General features: G+C 46.6%; 1 protein-coding gene across 1 annotated transcript in view; it reads right to left on the bottom strand.

Moving 5' to 3' along the window:
• Positions 1 to 283: 283 nt before the first annotated feature.
• The window catches only part of Syk (spleen associated tyrosine kinase), a 45,855-nt gene continuing 22,275 nt past the window's right edge, over positions 284 to 23,863 (bottom strand). The window contains exons 7-13 of the mRNA XM_035441541.1: positions 16,165 to 16,252; positions 14,946 to 15,123; positions 8,874 to 9,083; positions 5,953 to 6,142; positions 4,534 to 4,674; positions 3,776 to 3,888; positions 284 to 356 (exon numbers count right to left, since the gene is read on the bottom strand). Of these exons, the coding sequence (XP_035297432.1) occupies positions 284 to 356; positions 3,776 to 3,888; positions 4,534 to 4,674; positions 5,953 to 6,142; positions 8,874 to 9,083; positions 14,946 to 15,123; positions 16,165 to 16,252 (993 nt within the window). The remainder of the gene's footprint in view (positions 357 to 3,775; positions 3,889 to 4,533; positions 4,675 to 5,952; positions 6,143 to 8,873; positions 9,084 to 14,945; positions 15,124 to 16,164; positions 16,253 to 23,863) is intronic.

The following is a 23,863-nucleotide window of genomic DNA, read 5'->3' as shown; positions in this document are numbered from 1 at the left end:
GGCACTTTCCCGATTGCAGGGGAACATTGCAGTCCCGGGCTGTTCCTGAATGTGACCCATAATGAAAACCACATGGATGGAAACAAAAGCCAGAATGATGAATCCATGGGGTCTTGCTGCTGCTCTGTCTTTTGGGACCAGATTGGCTGTGAAGGTGAGTCCTAGCTTGGCTTAGCTCTCACCCTGGACAGAGGGAGAGGAAACAGTGGAAACCAGTTTATCTGAGTGAAGTTTCTGTAATCGCTCCAGGATCCAAGGAGGCCAATGAAAGGCACCCAAGCTCTTAGTTAACCACGTCGTAGTAGTAATTGCGAAGCCGCAGTTCCACAGCTGAGAATCCCGGCCTTTTCTCTACACTGAAGGAGAAAGAGATGTATCAGTGTTTGTAGATAGGCTTGTGGAAACATGATTATGCCACTGTGCCCCCTGGTGGTAAGTACTGGTCACTGCACCCTGTACCAGTGTGGGTCAGAAGTCTCTTCCACTCCCAAGTTACAGGGCACAAGCCTGCATTTTACAAGATTGTCTTCCAGCCTTGTGATCTGGAAGAATTTTACATTATGCTATGGAACACCTTCTGTGTCTGAAAACAGCTAACTTGTCCCTGTGCTGTAGACGTATTGAACAGTTGACTAGTGATCTCTGTGTGTAGTCTTATAAATGTGGGTAGACATGTATGGAGCTGTGATTTAAGTGTGTGTGTAAGACAGAGGACAGCCTTGGTGTCATTCCCCAGACACCACCCACATTGGTTTTTTGAGGCAGGGTTTCTAAATGGCCTGGAACTCAATGGCCAGGCTGGCTGATCAATAAGTCTCTGGGATCTTCGGTTTCCATCTCCTCCCTGGTGCTGGAACCAGAAGCACGTGCCACTGTGGCTGGCGTTTTTACATAGGTTCTGGGGTTTGAACTCAGGTCTCTCCACTTACATACCAAGTGCTTTACCACTTGAGCCATCTCCTAAGTCTCTTGGCTCAAAATCCTAAGAGGTTATGGACAGAGCTGTAATGCACCCTACCTGCACCCTGGCTGGACTTTCAGAAAGAGGGTGCTGGCATGTGCTCTTGCAAGAGCCTCCAGACTTCCATGACCAAAGCAAAGAGCAGACCCCGTGCATCCTAAATCTATGCACCGTGAGTGGGTCTGTGCTGCTCACAAGTGAGATGCCGAGGTGAGCAAATGATGGGAGAAATTTTTACCTCCTGACTGAAAGGGAGCTCACTCCCTCTGTGTTCATGGGGGGGGAGGGGTTCCTGGCCCTGCAGGTTAACAAAACCCTCTGGCGTTCAAGTTCCTTCTATAAAATGGCACAGGGACTGGGGACACAGCTCAGTGTATAAAGTGTCTGTGTCCAAGTGTGAGGACCTGAGTGTGGGTCACCAACAGCTATATAAAAGGCAGATACGGCCGGACCTATCTGTCCAGCACTGGGGGGTGGACACACGTGACTCCCATGGGACTTGCTGGCTGCCAGTAAAGCAGAAGTGGTGTGATTAGGTTTAGGAAGGCATTTTGCCTCAAATAATAAAGTGGAAAGGTCCAGTGAGGTGGTTCGGTGGGCAGAGGCACTTGCTATCAAACCAAAGGGCCTGAATCTGATCCTCAGTACCCACACAGTAGGAGAGAACTGAGTCCCAAAAGTTTCTTCTGACCTTCACATATGTTCTGGGGCACACTCTAATACTTGCATATACATGTACTTACACACACACACACACACACACACACACACACACACACACACACACACAGAGAGAGAGAGAGAGAGAGAGAGAGAGAGAGAGGCAAAAGAGTAAATGAAGAAACAACAAGGTGGAGAGTGATGGAAGAAGACACCCAAGTCAGCTGTGGCCTCCACATGCACATGCACGGGCGAGCACACTTGCACGCACACACACATGCACACAAACCTGCACCCACTGCGCACAGGGATCAGTCTCTGCACATAATTCTGACATTTTAAAATCACCTTTAGGATTCTCGTAGTACCTGAGGTTGAAGGCGCAGGGATTGAAGGCAGGAAAAACATGCTCACACCAGACACAATTAAAAAAAAATAACCTAGGAAACCTGCTGGTGCAGAGTCTGTGGGAATCTCAGGGCCAGGAATTCCTCCCAGGGCAGAGCTCTGTAGAGCTGACTGGTCTCAAGCTCATCTTTCTAACAGGGAGCATCTCCTATCTCGGTGGCACCAGAAGGCTTCGGCACAGTGGCTGGGACCCTCCCTGACAGGCGCCTCTGGACATGCCTAGTGGCTCCTGGTGCTGTCACCACGCACACAGTGTCCCGCTCAGCAGCTGTTAGGCAAAGCAAAGCACACTGCCCCTAAGAATGGGGTGGGGCTTCTGACCCTGTGGGCGGAGCAGTCTGAGTGTGGCGGGTGGCAGCCCTGCCCCACTGTGTGGGGACTTCTAGCCCTGAGTTGCCTGTGGTCATCAGGAGCTTCTAGACTGGGTGTGAGGCTCTGGGGAAGCAGGGATACGCTCAGACACTGTCAGAGGCAGGGGCTGTTCTGGATGCTTGAGATGCCATGTGGGACTCTGTGATTTCCTCGAGTCCACATTACGGTCTCATAAAATCCCAACAGCTCTGCAGCATAACTCTGCAGCTGTCCTAAGTATGTTCTACTATGTTCCCACAGCTGCAAAATGCATATATGACTGTCCCTGCCTCAAAGAGACATGATTGGATAGTAAAACAGTCGATCTCTGGCCCCACCTCCTGCCATCACTTACGTAGAAGGCAGTGCATTCCTGATACATCAAAAAAAAATTCATACTTCATTTTAATACTCAGTGTGATGGCTAAAGACACTCCATTTTATGCTATGCATCCATCTTGGTACCCACCAGCTGTTTGTCACTGACTCCAGTCCCTGGAAGATAAGTTCCCAGTCACCCCGACTCTGTCACCCTATCCAAAGATGTACAGGAATGGCTGTCTACTTGTTATGATATGACCAGCTGCTTTTTGGCTTCTGTAACTTGCTTATGCAGATACCTAAAGAGTGTCTTGAGTTGCCTTAACCACTGAACTTGACAAAAAAGACCAGATTTTGCTTGCTTGCGTAGATATGAAGGTCTTCTTGTGGTTTTTGTCTTGAAAAAAGAAAGAAAGAAAGAAAGAAAGAAAGAAAGAAAGAAAGAAAGAAAGAAAGAAAGAACCTTCTCCACCCCCCCACCCCTCAGTCCACTTCATTGCCTTCTCAAATTTGGCTCCTAGATTGTTTGTCCCAGAGCAGCTAATCAATAAGTCTTTTAATTACAATTGGATTAGGTCTGTGTGGTCCTTTCCCAGGGGTCACAAACACCATGACACCAGCTGTGAAGGGCAGTTTTAATTGTCAACTTGACACAGTCTGGAACCACCTGGGAAGACAGTCTCAATGTTGTCTGGAACAGGCGGGCCTATGGGGGATTGTCTTGGTCATGTTATTTGATGTGAAGACCCAGGCCACCATGGGTTACCGTCCTTGGGTCAGGGAATCCTGGCCCTTCCCAGAAAGGAGTGAGACGAGCACCAAAAGCACGCACAACAGCCTTTCTCTCAGCTCTCCACTGCGCTGATGCGACCAAATGTTTTCAGTTCCTGCCGCCATGACCTCCTTGTGATCAGGGACTGTAATTTGGAGTTCTGACGTAAAATAGATCCCTTGCCCCTATGTTAGCTTTTAGCAGAGACATTTTATCACATCAACAGAAATAACTAGGACACTAGCCACACCATCTACTCCTATAAACCGCCGGGTCATTGGCGGCAAGGGTTTGGTACTCACTCGTACGTCCAGCAAAGGTTCATGAGGTCGTACATCTCTCTGGGGCACCCTGGAGGGCACCCCATACGCTCCCCTTTCTCCAGCATGGCAGTCACTTCACTCCCTTTCATCCCCTGAGACATGGAAATGCACACAAACTCTTCAAACATAGGCCAACAAACAAAAGTACCTCACCCCCAGAGACAGAGGGACACAGACACAGGCTGTGCAATTTCAGGTGACATCTGTCACAATGCTAGGGGCCCTTCCTCTGGACTCCTAGAGTCAGATGTGACTGCCCAGTGTGAAGGGCTGGATGTGTTGGGGAGAAGGCGGGCTTTGGGGTTTCTGCTCTGATTCTTCATTTAGGGATTGGCTTTGTGGGATGCAGGGCTTTTATTCGCGACAATCTGTTGAGTGGCACTGTAGGACCTGCTTACATGCAGGAAAGTGTGCACACGTGCACACACACAAGCACACACATAGCAACGGCTAAAATAGTTGACGCTGTCACTGGCACCATTTCTATTTTAACTCTCAAGAAGGATGGTCTGGGGCCATGTCTGCTGAGTGTACCTAACACACAGTGGAAACGCGTTCACTTAGCATCATGTCATGCCCAGGTTACCGTAAGCTGAGGCTGCACTAACTGCCCGCCGTTAGAGGGTGATGAGAGACCCCGGGGTGTCCCCAGGTTCCTGTGTCAACGATCTACACTGAGTGATGCTTTCCTAAGGCACGCGGCTGAGACGTCAGACACACAGCTGAGCACGGCTCACTCTGTAAGGCTTCTGCCCGTAGGAGAACGCTTCCCACATCAGGACCCCGAAGCTCCAGACGTCACTCTTGCTGGAGAACTTGTAGTAGTTAATACATTCAGGGGCGTACCACTTCACGGGCCACTTCCCGTGGGTCTGGGCCTGGAAGCAGAGTGACGTTAAGTCAGGTGTGCACATGCCCAGCTGTGCAGGAGTTGGGTTTGAGAACTGGGGTGGAGAAAAGCCTCTGCTGGAATTCGTAGCGTCAACTCGAATGCAAAGGAGTCAGAAAAATCTCTCAAGAATCATCCCGTTCTGGGGCCGAGGAAGTGGCTTAGTTAGTAGTGGGCATGCACGAAGCCCTCCGTTTGAGTCCTAGAACAGTATAACCCCATCACGGTGGTGCATGCCTCTAACCCCAGAACTCGGGCCTGTGCACACAGCCTGGGCTGCAGGAAGCCCTGCCTAAAAAAGAAAAATCAACTTCTTCAATTTATAATGATGAAAGCAAGTTGGCACAAACATTCCATCATGTTTTTCAAAACTCAAAATCCCCAGGGCCAGCAAGATGGTTCAAGTGGGTAAGGTGCCTGGTACCAAGCCTGAAGATCTGAGTTCGATTCCTGGGATAGAAGGAGAGAATCAACTCCTGCAAAGTTGTCTTCTGATCTCTATTAGTACATGGTGGCGCGCACGCACGCACACACACACACACACACACACACACACACACACACACACACACACACGACACACACACATACACACGCACACACACACACACATATATACACACCCACACATACACACACGCACACGCACACACATACACACACACATACACACATATGCATGCACACACACATACACACACACACACCACACACACACACATACACGTACATGCACACACACACATACACACACGCATGCACGCGCACACACATACACACACATACACACATATACACACATATACACACACACCACACACACATACACGCACATGCACACACACATACACACACAAACATACACACACACACACATACACACACACATACACACACATACACACACATACACACACACATACACATACAGACACATGCACACGTGCACACACATACACATACACACACACACACACATGCACACACACACACACACATACACACACACACACATACACACACACACATGATAAATAAATAAATGTAAAAAAAAATAAAAGACATGAGATGCTGGCCTAAACGAATCTTCAGTTGAGACATGCTAAGTATTTGGGCTTTTGTTACTTGACTGACAGAATTAAACTTAAGAATACTTTTCCACAAGGTTACTAGTGAGATTTCTAGCACAATGAAATACAAAGAGCTTATATTTATCTTTCAATGTTTTTATGGCCTGCTGCCATGAGCCTGCGCCGAGCTGTCCTACCTTGTAGTAGTTTTCGTCAGCACTAAGGGCTTTGGAAAGACCGAAATCGCTGATCTTGGCATAATGCTGGGTGACCAGAAGCACGTTCCTCGCAGCCAGATCTCTGTGCACAAAATTGCACTCTTCCAAATACTTCATTCCCATGGAAACCTGGTGAACCAACTCAATGATGTTCTTATCCTTGATGTGTCTAGAATAACAGGCTATCATTAGCAAGAGTACACGGCGGTCATTCCAAACAGTCATGAGTCACAGGCTATCATTAGCAAGAGTACACGGCGGTCATTCCAAACACAGTCATGTTCTTCTTGTACATGGAAGAGGGGGTCCATTCATTCCTTTTTTTCAAACAATAAGTCAGGGGGCTGGGAAGGTGGTTCAGTGTGAGGACACTTGCTGCATAAGTGTGAGGACCTAGATTTTGGTCCCCAGAAGCCATGTGAAAAAGCTAAGCATGGCCACATGTGCCTGTAACGTCAGCACTAGTAGGGGGGGAGACAGGAAGATCCTGAGGTTTGCTGGTCACCAGCCTAACCAAAAAAAATCTAAACAAAACAGCAGAACTTCCTGCTTGGTGAGAGAACCATTTTTTCTCTTTCTTTCTTTCTTTCTTTCTTCCTTCCTTCCTTCCTTCCTTCCTTCCTTCCTTCCTTCCTTCCTTCCTTCCTTCCTTTCTTTTTTGAGACAGGGCATCACTACTGTACAGCCCTAACTAGTCTGGAACTTGCTATGTAGATGAGGCTGGTCTCAAACTCACAGGGATCCACCAACCTCTGCCTCTCTGGTGTTGGGATTAAAGACATGTGATACCTACCACACCTGGCTGTGTGTCCAGGGAATAAAGCAGAAAGAGGTGGAGGAGGACACACAATGTTCCGGCCTCTGCATGTATACATGGGCATGCATATCCATGCACATGTGTATATACACACATACTCGACACACTGACACGAAAACAAACAACAACCCCAGGAAGCATGAGTGTGGCAGGTAATCTCTCTGACACAGTGTGTTTCATTTTTAGGCACGCACAGAAAGTCATAGAGGGCTGTGGAGACAGCTTAGTTGGCAAAGCGCATCTTGCAAGCATGAGGACCTGAGTTTGATGCCCAGGGCCAGTGTGAAAATAAAGAGGTCCCATGTGTGCAATCTGAATGCTGAAGAAGTAAAGCCGGTGGATTCTTGGTGCTCTCTGACCAACTGATCTAGCATAATTGATAAGCTCCGGCCAATAAGAGACCCCTGTCTCATAGGAGGCCGGTGGTATTCCAGGGGACGGGCATTGCTCTGCGTCGACTTGTGGTCTCCACCTGCTGCACCTGCACAAACATTCATATTCACACATGCATATTGTAAATAATAAAGAAAAGCTGTATAAAATGAGAAGTGGTCAGTCTTGACTCAGGGGAGTCAGGGATGGCTCTGAATCCCCTGTTCTGTAACTGGACAGGTTACAAATCAACTCTGTGCTTCTTTTTCCTACCTGTAAAGAAGGGCTCACAATGCCTTGCTACACTCAGTCTGAGGCAACAGCTAAGTAAAGTACAAACAATGTAGCAACAATGTGGTGAGCTAAGCCACTGAATTTGGCTCATTCCAATAGTTTCTCTATGGATCACAGCCTCAGAGCAGCTGTGCCGAGACCTCTGATGAGCAATCAGTGAGCAGCAGCCTGCCCCTTCAGATGCAGGGACTCAAGAGGTCAACCATGGAAGACAAAACTGGTACCCAGGAATGTGTTTGTTCAAGGTGTTTTCTTTTTTGTTTTGTTTTGTTTTTTCAAGACAGGGTTTCTCTGTGTAGCTCTGGAGCCTGTCCTGGTGCTCCCTTTGTAGACTAGGCTGGCCTCGAGCTCACATAGATCCATCTACCTCTGCCTCCCAGGTGCTGGTATTAAAGGCGTGTGCCACCACTGCCCGGCTTGTTCCAGATGTTTATCTAAGAAGAATGTTTTGCCTGTTGCAGGGAGATGACCTGTCCACACACACTGAGGATTTTATCACTGGACAGACTCAGGGAGAATAAAGACCAAATGGTGGATTCCAGTTGTTTTCTGACAAAGGCTAGGGAGATGCCCCAGTTGGTAAAATGTTTGATGCACAAGGATGAAGACCTGAGTTGGGATCCGCAGCACTTATATAAAAGCCAGGTATGGCAGTCGGGACCTGGAATCCCCAGGGTCCCGGGCCAGCCCAGTTTGTCTGAATTGGTGAGCTCTAGTGTCAATGAGAGACCTTGTCTCAAATGGTAAGACAGAGAGTTAAGCGATTGTTCAGTGGTTAAGAACACATGTTGTTCTTGTATAGGGCCTGAGCTTGGTTGGGAGGTTCACAATTGTCTGAAACTCCAGCTCCAAGAGCTCTGACTCTTCTGGCCTCTGTGAGTATCTGCACTCATGTGGTACACACTCACTCAGACATATACACATAAATAAAAAACAATAAGGTGGAGAGTGACAGAGGATAGAGAATGACACCCAATATTGACCTCTGTTCTCCACACACTTGCATTCACCCATAGGTGCAAACACTCGCAGAGAGAGAAAGAGGGAGAGGGAGACGGAGAAGAAGCCGGGGGTGGGGGAGAGAGAGCTAAAAGAACTAGATCCAAAGGCTGCATCTTCCTTCATTGGTTTCTCAATTCCCTGAGCAGGGAGCAATGTGGGAAGGTAGTAAGGGAGAGAGAGAGAGAGAGAGAGAGAGAGAGAGAGAGAGAGAGAGAGAGAGAGAGAGAGAGAGAGAGAGAGAGAGAGAGAGAGGAGAGAGAGAGAGAGGAGAGAGAGGAGAGAGAGAGAGAGAGAGAGAGAGAGAGAGAGAGAGAGAGAGAGAGAGAGAGAGAGAGAGAGAGCTCCCCACAGAAACCAGGCCCCAGCACGGCGCGCACAGCACAGCACAGCTCCTGGGCTCCTGAGCTCCGCGCACCTGTTCTGCTGCAGGTACTTGTTGAGCGGCCCCAGCTCTGCCATCTCCATCACCAGCATCCAGGACTCGGCCTCACAGATTCCAATCATGCGCACAATGTAGGGGTTGTCCAGCTGCTGCATGACGTTTGCTTCCGCCAACAGCTCGTCCTTCAGAGCAGGGTTGTTGGCCTCATTCTTCAGGATTTTCACAGCCACTGTTTTCGTAACTCTATAATACAGATTGTAGCTCCTGAGAAACTTGCAAAGCTGTCTAGAAGTTCTCCCCTGTGAGGCACATTCCCCGGGGGTGGCTGGGGTCGGGAATGCTGACATGCTTGCTGCATTCAGAAAACGACCACAGGCTAGGGGGACAGATCAGTGTGCAAGGCGCTTGCCTTGCAAGCGTGAGGACGCGAGTTCTGATCCCCAGAGCCCACAGGAAGTGGATACAGTGGAATATGTCTGGAATCCCAGCACTTCCAGGGCAAGAAGACAAGAGATAATCCACGGACACTTGTGGGGCCAGCAGCAAACCCCAAGAGTCTGTCTCAAGCAAGATGAAAAATAAGAAGTGATACCCAGGGTTGTCCTTTGACCTCTATATGGGTGGTGTGACAAGAGCACCTGCACACACACACACACACACACACACACACACACACACACACACACACACCGCAAATGCTCTGAAAAATGGCTAGTATCATTTTACACATTTGTGTAGAAATTTTATCCACAGGTGTAGTTTTTCAAATCATACATAGTTAATGTTTGTTCCTTCATTTAAGTCACATTTTGTTAGAATATTTTCAAGAGTTTGGTGTGATCCATGCGATATTTTAGTGAGAAAATGAAAAAAAAATCTATATATTGGAACCACATTGGGGTTGCTTAAATTTAACAAAACCCGTTGGGGGGAGAGAAGTGTTTCTTTATCTTTAACTCTGAGCTTTAACAATGTGTGAACTGGGCATGGAGGTGACCACCTGTGACCCGGCACCCGGCATCCCAGAGGTAGATCCGGGAGGACCAACAGTTTAAGGTCATCTTTAACTCCCTCTGAATATAACAGCTGTCATTCCTGTCAGATCAGCCATGCCTTTTGCAAGAGAGCAGCAAGACCAGCTTTGTCTGCCACTGATCCCTCACAGAAGGAAAGTGTGGGAACAATCACAGGACTGTCACCTGGACTCCTGTGACTCTCTGGCACCTCCCAGATAACTGTATGAGATTCTGTCCTAACTGAACATAGACTCAGGGTCTTGGGAGGTACTAGAGCACACAGACTGTGAAGGTCAGCAGGAGTGTGTGAGGGTGTATGTGAGAGGGGTGTGGTGGTTTGAAAGAAAGTGGCCCCCCAAAGGGAGTGTCATTATTAGGAGGTGTGGCCTTGTTGGAGGAAGTGTGACACTGTGGAGGTGGGCTTTGAGGTCTCATATATGCTCAATATACCGCCCAGTGTCTCAGACCACTTCTTGTTGCCTATGAGTCAAAATGTAGGGCTCTCAGCTACTTCTTTAGCACAGTGTCTGCCATGTCACTCCATGATGATCATGGACTGTCAGCTGTCCCATTAAATGTTTTCCTTCATAAGAGTTGTCATGGTCGTGATGTCTCTTCACAGCACCAGAAACCCTAACTAAGACAGGGACCATACACATCCCTGTAGAAGCCATCATCCACACTAAAGCCAGGCTTCTCAGTGGTGCAGCTCCTGTAAGCAACCCCTCATACATGCTCTGTAGCAAGCCTAATAAGCTCATTGGTCCCCCAGGTTGGACTTCGGGGGGAACTGTGCTCTGGTTTGTGGTTGGTGCACTGGAAGAATGACTAGGTGCTTGGTTACATCACCCAGGGTTAGCCTCGGCAGCAGACAGTCTTCCAATCTATTGTTCTTTGATAGACAGAAGAACAATGCCCCACAACCTGTAAAGCAGGGTACCGGACATTGATGGAGAATGCTCCAAGCTGAGCAAAGCCCCCAGACTGTAAAATATTAAAACAGCTTCTGTAAAGATCCACCAGCTGTGACATACATATAGCTCCCTGCAATGTCATGTAATTTGCCAACTAGGTTATATGCATACATGAATACCAGGTTCCTTTGTGATATTGAAAATGAGCATCTGGGCCCAGAATTAAAGAGCATACGTTGTTTTATATTTTTTTCTTTTTGAGACAGGGTTTTATGTAATCCATTCTGGTCTCAAATTTACGGTATAGTGGAAGATGACCTTACACTTCTGGCCCTCCTGTCTCCACCTATGGGAAGCTGGGGATCACAGGTAGTCACCACCATGCCTAGTTTGCACCTCTCTCTCATTAGGCTTTGTTAAGTTTAAGCAAGCCCTCAACATGTTTCCATAACATAGATTTTTCATTTTCTCATAAAAATATCATGTGGATCATGCTGACCTCTTGAAAATTTTCTAACAAAATGTGGTTTAAATGAAAGAACAAACATTAACTATGTATGACTTGAAAAATCACATCTGTGGTAAAATTTCTACAAGAACGAGAAGTTGCCTTTTTTTTTTTCTGAACTTTCAAACTGGAGAATAAAAGCAGAACTAGTTAGTAAGGGGGCAGTGAGAGGCTCAGGAGGCAAAGGTACATGCTGCCAAGCCTGATGACCCAAGTTTGATCCCCATGGGCATGTGTGTACACACACACACACACACACACACACACACACACACACCGAATAGAAACAGAGCAAATCTGACAGGCACATAGAAAAGCACACATAACCAGTATTGTAGTAATTTGGGATGTAGCCAGTGGTCTTTACAGGTGGATTTAGAGTAGTAGCAGCACCCAAGCAGCCTCTCTGGATCCTCCTGAGACCATGAAAGGTTCCATTCTGTCATCTCTAGCCACCTACTTTGATTTTTGTATTTGGGTCTATTGTTACATCTAGGGTGTGAGGGAGGGATCCAAATTAAGAAGTTAAAAAAGAAAAAGGCTCTTGATCCCTCTAAATGTTTACAAAAGAAAACACCACCTCTTCTAGAAAAGCAGGAGAGAAAGTGGCGATTCTCCACTTAGTCTATGAGGCTGCCGGTGTTCTGATGTAAGAGACTATAAGGCCCAATTACCGGAAATGTAAGAAATAATAATAACTTCATGTGGTGGCTTGAATGAGAATAACCACTGTAGGGTCATATATTTGGATAATTGGTCCCTAGTTGGTAGAACTGTTTTGAGAATGATAAGGGGGTGTGGCCTTATTGAAGTGGGTGTGACCTTGTTGGAGTGGGCGTGGCTTTGTTGGAGTGGGTGTGACCTGTTGGAGTGGGTGTGGCCTTGTTAGAAGAGGTATGCCATCTTTGAGGTTTCAAAAGTTCATGCTAGGCCCAGTTCCTTGCTCTTTGCCTCCAACTTGTGGATAAGACACAAACTCTCAGTTACTGCTGCAGCGCCACCACTCTCTGAAACTGTAACAAGTGCCCAGTTAAATGCTTTCTTTTTAAGTTGCCCTGGTCGCTGGGATGTCTTTTCACAGCAATAGACAGTAAGTAATTAAGACACTTCATGAGCACAGGTATGATAATTATGAGGTAAATACTAAGAGATTATATTCAATCACTTCTGTTTTTTTTCAGGGGGAGGGATTCGAGACAGGGTTTCTCTGTGGCTTTGGAAGCTGTCCTGGAACTAGCTCTTGCAGACCAGGCTGGTCTCTAACTCTCAGAGATCCACCTGCCTCTGCCTCCTGAGTGCTGGGACTAAAGGCGTGTGCCACCACCACCCGACTTTCAATCATTTCTGAAGAAAAGATATAATTGATGAAAGACTGGAGAATTTACCCAAAGAATGAGGGGTATGTTTAAGATCTAAAATCTGATGGGTGTAACTCACCAGAGGAACACACATACACACACAAAAAGAACCACAGAATGAGCTCAGTGGAGGGAGAGAGTCTTCAACAAAATTCAACATAGATCCATGACTAAAGACCTCCCAGAAATACAGGAACAAAATGAAACTTCTTCAGCCTGGTAGACAGCAGCCATAATGTACAGTTACCAACCATACCCAAGGGGAATGCTGGGATCTCTCTCTGTGTAAGCCGGCATGAGGCTCCTGACAGTTATAAAACACTACTCTCCACTCCCTAGATACTGCACCAAGGCAAGGAAAAACACTCTGAGAATACAGATTAGCATGATGAAGAAGGTATCATTATTGGGCCAGAGAGGCAGCTCAGCCTGTTATGTGCTCGCCATGAAATCGTGTGGACTGGGGTTCAATCCCCAGTGCCCAAATATGTCAAAATGTGGGTGTGGTACACAACTGCAGCACTGGGGAGGCACAGACAGGTGCATCTCTGTGATTCTCTGGCCAGTTTCCGTAGCCTAATCAGGAAGACCCAGATCCCAGTGAGAAACCCTGCCTCAAAATAACAAGGTGGGTGGCTCCCGAGGAATGACAGCTGAGGCTCATTTTTGACTTCTGCATGCATTTGCACCCACCGCCCCCCACACTCACACTCACACTCACACACACACTCACACACACACACACCTGCACAAATGTGTACTCACACCCACACATACTTGTGAACACATCTGAACATAAATACCCATACTCACACAAACATACAGGTGTGCATGCACACACACACAGATCTGCCATTATTCATAAGTGACACAATTCTGTGTTAAAGAGAATAGCTAGATAAACTGCTACTGGTCACAACCGACCTCAGCAGTGTTGCTGGTTGTCACATCTATGTATAAAATCAGTTTTAGTTCATACATAAGGTATAGAAGATCAAATGGAAAATGCTACGTGATACTGCACATTAGCATCAAAATACCCTGAGTACCAAAAGTACTTAGTACTACACACAAACCACCTGAGAACGCATGTAAGGGAAGCTGACCACATTTTGATACAGAAAGCTAAACAAGTCTGCTGAGAGAGTGTAAAGAACTGAGTCCAGAGAGAGACTGGGCTGAGTTTAGCAGCTGGAAGACCCGGTGATGTAAAGACATTCATTGTTTTGCCTCACAATGGTCTTGGTAGAACACAGCTTCACAACTCCCTAAAACCTGCAGTTGAAATTGTGTGTAAATTTGTATTAATTAACCATATTAATTCATATTAATTAATCAAGGTGTTAAATACCGAAGAATTTAAACAAGACAAATTGGGAAAAATCTATGTCTAAATGTAGAAAATTAATACTCAGGTTTTCAAAAGGTTTTTTTTTAAATTATGTATTCGTGTGTGTGTGTGTGTGTGTGTGTGTGTGTGTGTGTGTGTGTGTAAATGTGCACGTTGAGTGCAGAATCCAGAAGAGGGCATCAGATTCCATGGAGCTGGAGTTCCAGGCAGCTGTGAGTCATCTGATGTGGGTGTTGGGAGGTGAGCTTAGGCCCTCAGGGAGACAGTATACCCTCTCAACCGCTGAGCCTTCTGTCTCTTCATGTTCAACTTTGCACACCCTCTTAACCTCTGAGCCGTCTCTCTGTCTCTTACCATTCAATTTTAAAAGTGACTGTGATTCCCATACACATACTTAAAAATTTTACACACATATAAAGATCCCGCATCTGCCTACACTAAGGTTAGTCACAGGTAGTCATGTTTGGGAGGTACAATATATTCATATTTTCTTAGGAGTTTGCTTATTTTGATTTAGTTATTTCCTATGGGGCACATATACTAAAGTAAACATTTCATTAATATAACTACAGTCAGCTTACACAAAGGGTACTTTTGCCACAAATGAGTCAGCAATGAAGCCTGGCGAAATGGATCAGTTGGTAAAAGAACTTCTGCCAAGCATGATGATGAGATTAATGCCCAGAACCCATGTGTATGAGAGAGAGAACCGACTCATGTGTCCTCTGACCACACGAGACGGGTGCTGGGCATATATGCACAACACACAAAATAAAACATACATGAAAAAATATTGCATCAGAAATGAATACATCTAACGCTAGTGAAAACGTGCTTAGCATGCCAGGTTAAACTTCATGTGTGGGATTAAAGGGACATTCTAGGGGCATTCTTAGATGTTTCTGTAACACATGCTCACACCGAGGACCACAGTAACACAACTGGCAAAGGTACTTACTTTTTCATTCGGTAGTATCCCTTTTTCACGGTCCCGAAGTTACCAGAGCCCAGTTCATCTTCCTCCAGGGTCAGCAGGCTTCTGTCTAGGTAGACCTCTTTGGGCCGGATCTCTTCGGGGTCAGCATAAGGGCTTTCATACACCTCCGTGTCCATGGGCAGGGCTTCTCTCTGAAGGCCTGCAAGGTAGTTAGGTAATGCGTAACTTCAGACAGGACTCCTGTGAGTGTTACCCCTTCATACCCTGCCCTCTGCTCCACTCCTTTGCATGCAGCTGAGAACTGAAGCAAGAAAAGAACATCAAGATGGATAAAGGTGGATAACACCCCCTCCTCAGGCTTTAAGTAAGGTGTGAACATTCTTTGACACTCTCCTGTTGGGAGGTGCTGCCAATGACATGCTCCTTGCTGGCTTTTTATAACTCAACCAACAGAGTTCAAGAGAATTGTTGCATGTGTTTCCCAAGGCGAGGCTGTGAAAAGTCACAATGCTTAGTACCTGAGATGCTGTGGATGGAGGCCTGCTGCTCTGAGGCCACCAAACTGAGAAAAGGGCCATGAACTCAACATCTGGCCAACAATGACCTTGACGGTGTGGATGACACTGTGTCTGGCTTTTGCAGTACTGGGAATGAAACCCAGGGCTCTGTGCATGCCAGACAAGAACTCTATCATGAGCTGCATCTCCAGCCACAAAGTATAAATTAAATGAGAGAGAACTGGCCCTTGTTGCTTTAAGCTTCTGTTTGGAAGTAATTTCTAGAAATAAACAAACCCCAAGTTCATTAATTAAAAAAAAAAATCATGGAGACACTCATGAACCCAGGAAAGCCATCCAAAGGTACCACTTCTGGGAACAAGTCACCCCTGTGGCCTCCCAGTCATCATGACTGAGCTGTAGCTACTGTCAAGGCCACATGTTCTTCCATGAAAAGGTACCTGGGGTCTGTGGAGTATGACAGACATGGGATTGAAACAGAAGCCTGGTGCCGTCAATGGTGACAACGGTTGTGTTGTTGCCGTTTGTTTGTTCTAAGTGGAAAAGACCATTTTCACTCGACAGAACTGCTTGTTTTGTGGATACGTGGTATCTTCTGCCTGTGGCCTAATGATGGCCATCCCCGGAAAGCAAATGTGGAACAGTGCCAGGAAGTTGTAAGCTGACTCCACATACTGATAAGTGTTTGTTGAGTGTTTACTGAGTAAAAGTGCATCTCTCACCTCTGTCTGGGGCCCAGGACCCTCCTGTTGGCTCATAGGGGTTGAAGGACACACTGCTCTCCGGACGATTTCCTGGGGGTGGGGTAGGCTGAAGCACACAAAAGATAGCGTGTTATCACTTCTACATAGATGCCGTTATTTTCAATGAGCACAAGTTAACTTAGGCAGGGGAGACAGAGAAAAGAATTAGTAAGAGGTCAGAAAAGCTTATCTCAATCTTCAGGCAACTGTTTGGACCTGAGAAGGTTAGACGGGTTCACGCCTTACAGCTTCCACCCTGACACGGTCTCAGAGTTGGAGGGAGAGTGTCCATTCTGTTCATTCCAGCAGAACTTCCTTCCCAGTTACATGCCCTTCATGCACGTTTCCCGTCTCTCAGAAGACGGGAGAATCTCGTACGTTCCCCATAGATTCATTTCTGCCTTGAACTGGCCCTTCCACATCTAATTTTATGTGGAAGTTATTTAAAAAGTGAAGTTAGGCTGTGTCCACCTGTTTCGCCTTCCGTACAGGTTTAGGCACAATGCATTGATGCCACAGGGTAGCCCAGTCCAGTTAGCTGCAAGTGCCAAAGAGGAAGGATACATCTTTCCACACCCCACCCACCCTGTGTACTGCTGCCAGCGATGACAATGATAATGACAGCGGTGATGGCAGCAGGCATGTGCCATGCCACAAAGAGAAGTTCTCGTGGCTTTCCGGAAGGAAATGAATTCTTCCTTTTTACCTGTGGCTGGTCATTGAAACGGAAACTGAAGGAAAGCCTCACTGGCCCTCACACAGGGATTCTCACTCATTGCCAGCGGTTTGTCTCACGAAGTATGTGGAGGGGGGAATCTCATTAGATTCCTATGGATTTTCCATTTGAAACATTTTTCTCTTTTCCTGACCCATCTTCACCCACAAAAAAAAAAAAAAGTGATGGCTACTAAACCTGTCTCACAAGCAAACCGCTGTTCAATTTTAACCCTCCTCTCGCCCCTACTTCTGTTTTATGTAGTGTATCTATTTACCTTATCAGATCCACATATTGCCATGAAGAAATGAGACTGCACCAGATCTGGGGGAAATTTAAAGAAACAGAGGCATCCAGCAAACATTACACAGCCACTGTCTAGAAGCACACATTAAATTCTCACCTGTCTCAGTAACATGACATTTCTATGCATCAAAATTTAACAACAGAGTCACACTGTGTTATTACCAACACAGGGACGTATGTCCCAAGATACTTTGACTTCCCAGCTTCATGGTGTTTACACGAGTTAGAGGCTGGCAATGCCTGTGGAAAAGGGACTTTCAATAAAGCCAAAGGACATCTGGTCTCAGATGTCATGGAGATGTCACTGGATTCATTTTCTTGTGGTTTCTCCAAACACTCCTGTTGGATCATGTAATAGAACTAACCATGACAACAGAACAGAAGTTATGCAGATGCAGGCATTAAATCAAAGCTCAGTAGCTGGGCCAAGCTAGTAATGGACGCTTAGGAAAAACACACAACACATACATGTGAAAGAATGGATGTTGGATGGTTAGGTGGGTGAATGCATGGTGTATGAGTCTATGTGTGTGTGTATGCACACATGGCTAGATAGTTATGTAGGTGTGTGGATGCATAGGTGGGTGGATGGGTGGATGGATAGATAAACGGATGGATAGTTGAATAGATCAGTTGGTGGATGGGTGGGTGGATGGATAGATGAGTGGACGGATGGACAGGTAGACTTAAAAGTGACCTTTCATGAGTGGGAGATGTGAAATGTAAACTTAATAGCTTAAAATGAGTTCTCTCTTAAGTCTTTGCACTCAGAAAGGGAAATCAGCCCAGGTAAATTTCTCACGACCCTCTTAAACGTTTACATATGACTTCAGTAGTGGTGGCTGTTGCTTGGATTCTCCTTATCATTTATACTGCCCTTGCCCTGCCTAAAGAGAGCTCTCCTAACTTATACTCTGTAATTCATACCACATCTATCCTTCCCATTCTTTGTTCCCGCTATAAACAAACTCCAGTTGCAAACAGTTTGTAAAAGTCTTTTCAGGTTGGCATGACTACAATCTCAAGTCTTTTGATTTTTCTCTGTATACAAGAAAGTTCTGGAGATTCCCAAGACAAACTCTGAACCACCACAGAGTTAAAGGATACCCCAAGATGAGGAGAATAGGCCTAATCCTTCCTGGGGCTAGAAGACCTCCTCTCCTGCCCTCTGCCACTCAGAACCTCATTCTGGGGCTGTATGCAGTCTCTCTGGAATATTCCCCAGAGCAAGAGGACTTCAAAAGGCTTGTTATAATAAACCAGCACCCAAAAGTTCCCAACAAAATCTGCTGAGGGATATTTCTAAAGCAGAGTTGAGGGTCTTAAAAATCACTGAAAAAAATGGCAGTGTAGCAGCCGAAGCAAGTTGGGATCAGTGGCAAGGGATCCTCAGCATCCCAAGCTCTTGGAGGGAGCTCATATCCAGACTGACGGGTGCTATCCCTGTCTTTCTGATAGACAAAGGAAAAGACTGGGTATCTCCTTTGGAAAGCAGGACTCCATTTTAAGTGAATGTGGCTCAGTGCTTCATATCCATGCTACCCAACACAAAGTACCCTATGAGAATGAACATTTGTGATCCAGAAAGAGCTAGTCCCTGAGACCCTGTAAGAGATACATAACTGTTCTTATCTGGATGTGTCAGCCCTGGTACCCACCACCTCCCGCCTCATATAAAAATAGAGACCTATGGGTTTGGGGCAATACTGGTACCCTACTTTGGGCATGTTCTGTAGGAGTGGGTGGTTTTCCATTGGGATAGTTAAACGAGCATCAGTTGGCTGCTTTAGGATGTAGATGAAGACACAAGGCCCCACTTCCCAGCTTTCCCACAGTACTTGAGAACAGGCCTTGGCCAGGACCTCTGTCACCACTAGAAGCTCTGGAAGCTAAGCCTCAGTTGAAAGCACTAGGGCTCTTTTAAAGGAATGAACACAAAGACACGACGACAAACAACCGAGTGTGGTTCAATATTAAAATGGAGGGAAATGTAAACAGTAGTGAGAAGTTGGATGCTGGGCAACAGCACCGATGGCGTATGTTACCAGTCTCTCCACTTTGTATTTGGTGGTCGGCCCCCTTCACTGGCATCACCTTTTCTGCACTGAGAACAGAGCTGTAAGGGACGTGCTGACAGCCTCACCCCCTCACCCCTACTTTCCACCAACACACAACTTCTAGGCGCCTCTTGACGGTGTCGGCTACCTAACCTTTGGTAGATAATTTTCAAGACCGAAAGAACTACTCTGTCAAAATGCATTACAAGTGATGATGGATTAGACATGCTTGTGTGTGCATGCATGATATTGTATGTGTGTGCATGTGTGTGTGTGGAGGCCATAAGTCAACCTTAGTAGGTGTTGTTCTTTGGGAACCATTCACCCTAGTATCTGACACCGAGTCTCCACTGGCTGGGTGGCTGGGTGGTTGGTAAGCCTTAGGGATCTGCCTGGTTCTGCCTCTCCAGGCCTGTGACAACCAGAGCTCTCCACTCCACTGCACCCAGCTTTTATGTGGGCACAGGGGATGAAACTCAGGTCCTCTTCTCTCTCTCTCTCTCCCTTTCTCCCTCTCTCCCTCCCTCCCTCCCTCCTTCCCTCTGGACTTTGAAGTGATTTGAAGAGGAAATCGCACTACCCTATGGAGCTGATGGTCTCCACCCAGTGTCACGCTTGCACAGCCTCACATTTTACTTCCCAGACCCTGGATCCCAGTTTCCTGCAAGTATTTTCAAGTTAAACAACAGTGAGAGTGTGGGTGGTAAAACTCTCTAGAGACCAAAAGCCATCGGGCTCCAGGACGTGGGCTGCAATGAGCTGGATGTGTCTCAGAAGGAACTCAGGCCACCCAGGAGCGAGCGTGCCCAGATCAGAGTGGACTCTGCTGGAAGGTGGGCTATGGTTAGGTTTGCCTGAAGAGAAGAAGCACATGCCCTCTATGCTTATCCTTTTACCTCACGGCAAAGATCTAAGACCTGGCCCTTTCAGAGTACACTTTCTCAAAATCCCAGCCGTCAAAGTTTATACTGAATAAAACAAGAAATCCAGGGACTAGTTTCTGTTTAATGGTCTCAGGGAGGATGTGTGACCCTGGGAAGTATCTTCACGGACAGGGCTGTGGACACAGGTAACCAACCCAGGGAAATGCCACAATTCTCAACAGCGGGGATTTTATATGACTCCCAGCGCTCTTATGCCTTAGCTAAGAGTGGTTACATCCTCAGAATATAAAACACATTGCTATTTTCTAAATTCAAATTCATCTGTCTTGGGGCTAGAGAGGCAGCTCAGTGGTTAAGATCATGTACCACTGTTGCAATCTGCAGAGGAGCTGAGTTCAGTGCCCAGCACACATAGTGGGTAGCTTATAACCCTTTGTAACTCAGGGGATCTAATGTTCTTTCTGGCCTCTGAAGGCATCTGCACACATGCAGCATACAGACACACAGACATGAACATGCCTATGTAAATAAAGATCACTTTTAAAAACGTACTTGAATTTCAGAGTATTCATTAACTCTAATTGCTAGAGTTCATTCAAGGTCTTGTTGATGGGCTTTGTTGGTGTTGGCTTTTTTTTTTTTTTTTTGCATGTGTGTGTTACGTGTGTGTGCACTCCTGTGTGTGTGCATGTATGTGTGTGGTGTGTGCATGCATGCATTCCTGTGTGCACTCATGTGTGTTCAAGGATGTGTGTGTGCATGTATGTGTACATTCTGGAGCCAGAGGCTGATGTCAGATATACTTTTCTTTTCTTTTTTTGTTTTTTGTTTTTTTGAGACAGGGTTTCTCTGTGGCTTTGGAGGCTGTCCTGGAACTAGCTCTTGTAGATCAAGCTGGTCTTGAACACACAGAGATCCACCTGCCTCTGCCTCCCGAGTGCTGGGATTAAAGGCGTGTGCCACCAACGCCCGGCTCAGATATACTTTTCAATAGCTTTTCCACCTTATTTTTTGAGACAGGATCTCTCACTGAACCTGGAGCTTGCCTATTTGGCTAGACTGGCGAGCCAAGGGACCCTCCTACCTCTGCCTCCTTAGCACTGTGATGACAGGCATGTGCCACTGTGCCTGACTTTTTACATGGGTGACAGGGACCTGGACTCAGGTGCTCAAGCTTGAGTGACTAGAATTTAACCGATTGGGCCATCTCTCCCAGATGCAATGCTGGCTTTTTGATATGCCAAGTGGCTTATGTGAGTGATCATGACTGAGCCCTGTGGAAATCCCAGGATGAGGAGTAGCTGCTGAGAAGGGGTTCTGTTGATGGAATTACAGTCCCCAGCCAGCTGACTTAGGTCATGAAGATTACCCCCACGGGCCTGACTCAGTGAGTCGAGGGTCCTTAGCTGTAAGTTTAGACTTTCTGAAGAAATACAAAAAGGGGTAAAGGGAAGCTAACTGACCCCTACCATGGGCCATGTCACTGAGTTTCCAGATGGTTCTGAGCCTTCTCCCCCATGGACATTGTACTTGCTTAGTTAGTCTTATAAGGTTAGTTCTTGTAATAAATCTGTGTGTAGATATATGCAGGTAGTAAATTTGCATGTGTGAACAGAGATATATGCATACATATTTATATAGCTATATATATACACATGTTATATATATGTGTGGAAGTGCATATATAACACAAATATACAAATGTGTACACGCGGGCACAGGTATTTCCATGTATGGATGGATATATGAGTGTGTCATACATGTTTATGTGCTCAGGCACACACGACATCTCTGGTGGAACCCGAGAGATAACCTGTGAGGTGCTGGAATGGAAGTGCTCCTTGTTAGGGCTGTGCAGAGCTGGGGACTGTGAGTTAGCAGCAGGCCTTGGACTAGGGCAGTGGAAAGACAGTCAGTGTGTGGTAGGAAGGGCATGAGGAGTCAGGTTGAGGAGGAGGAGACACAGGCTTACTCAGTGCCCCACGGGGTTCTGTGAGGATTGGTAAGTATGGTGTCACATTCAGGACTATGGTGTCTGTGAGTCTAACAGTGACCACAGTGCTGTAGCTGCTGGCCTGAGCAGACTTCATAACAACACCTTCAAAAAGCTCCCTAAACGGGTGAACACTAAGTACCCCAGCTTTTGAGGCACTAAGCTCCCTGTTTCCCACTGGGCCCTCAGCAAGGAAGGCGTGTGAGAACCTGAGCGAGGCTCAGGCTGTTGAGCCGGGGCAGCTGCAGAGTATTCTCCAGCATGAACTATCACTGATGACAGAGCACAGCACGGCTTCCTGTCTCTTCCGCTGCCGTGCCGCTCTCTTCTCTGTGCTCTGGTCAACAGGGTTCAGATCCTCAAGTGAGTGATCAACATAGAGAATAATTAGAGTAAAATTCCTGGGCATTTGTGCCTTTTGTCTTAATAAGTACTTTAGATATTCAATTCTGTGTGCCTACGCTTAGTACTATGCCCACATGCTTGGAAAAATATTAATACAAAATGAAAACACCTATCAATAGAATCAGCTTTACCTAAAGAAGACAAAAATAGATATGAAAAAAGCAATCTACACATATTATACACACACATGTGTGGATATACATGTATCTGTGCATATGCACATACATACACACATACAGATGTGTCTCGTGTGTGTGTGTGTTTCACTATAAATAAGTTGATACGAAGGTCAGGAAGAACTCCTTGTAATTCTTGGACTTGGGTGGTGGAAGTAAGTTCAAAGATAGCCTGGGCTACAGAGTAAAATTCTATCTCAATGGGAACATGGGGGGAGGGGAGAGGGAGCTGGGAGAAAGAGAGGGGGCGAAGAGGAGGGGAGAGGAGGAAATGGGAGAGCAAGAAGGTTGAGTGGGGGGAAGAACAGAGGAGAGCAGGATGAGAGATATCATAATAGAGGAAGCCATTATAGATTTGAGGAGAGATCTGACACTAGCAAGAATTCCGGAGATCTACAAGGATGACACCGACTGGCAACCTGGGCAATAGTGGAGAGACTTCCTTGAATGCCCTTCCCCAACAGTGAGATTGATGACTGCCTTGTATGCCACCCTAGAGCCTTCATCCAGTGGCTGATGTGAGGATAGGCAGACACCCACAGCTAAACATTGAACTGGACTCTGGAATCCAGTTGCAGAGAGGGAGGAGTGAAGAGCGAAGGGGTCAAGACCAGGCTGGTGAAACCCACAGAAACAGCTGACCTGAACAAGGGGGAGCTCATGGACCCCAGACTAATGGCTGGGAAACCAGCATGAGACTGATCCAGACCCCCCACCCCCCATGTGGGTGCCAGTGAGGTGGCCTCGGTAATCTATGGGACCTCTGGTAATAGACCAGTATTTATCCCTGGCATATGAATGGACTTTGGGAGCCCATGCCACATGGAGGGATGCTCTCTCAGCCTGGACACATGGGGGAGGGCCTAGGCCCTGCCCTGGATGATATGATAGACTTTGGCGATCCCTCATGGAGGGTATCACCTTCCCTGGGTAGTGGAGGGGGGATAGAGTAGGGGGGTTGGTAAGGGGTGGGGGAGGAGGGGAGGGAGAGGGAGCTGGGATTGATATGTGAAGCAGGCTTGTTTCTAATTTAACTAAAAATAAATTTAAAAAAACACATGCTGGGACATAGCTCAGTGGTAAAGCACTTGAGTTTGATTCCCAAACTCTGAATACACTTTTTACATCTGTTTGTTAGGTAT

Source organism: Cricetulus griseus, chromosome 3, assembly GCF_003668045.3.
Source record: "Cricetulus griseus strain 17A/GY chromosome 3, alternate assembly CriGri-PICRH-1.0, whole genome shotgun sequence".
NCBI classification, from domain to species: domain Eukaryota; kingdom Metazoa; phylum Chordata; class Mammalia; order Rodentia; family Cricetidae; genus Cricetulus; species Cricetulus griseus.
Note: the sequence above shows the minus strand (reverse complement) of the source record. Positions and strands in the feature narration are given on the sequence as shown.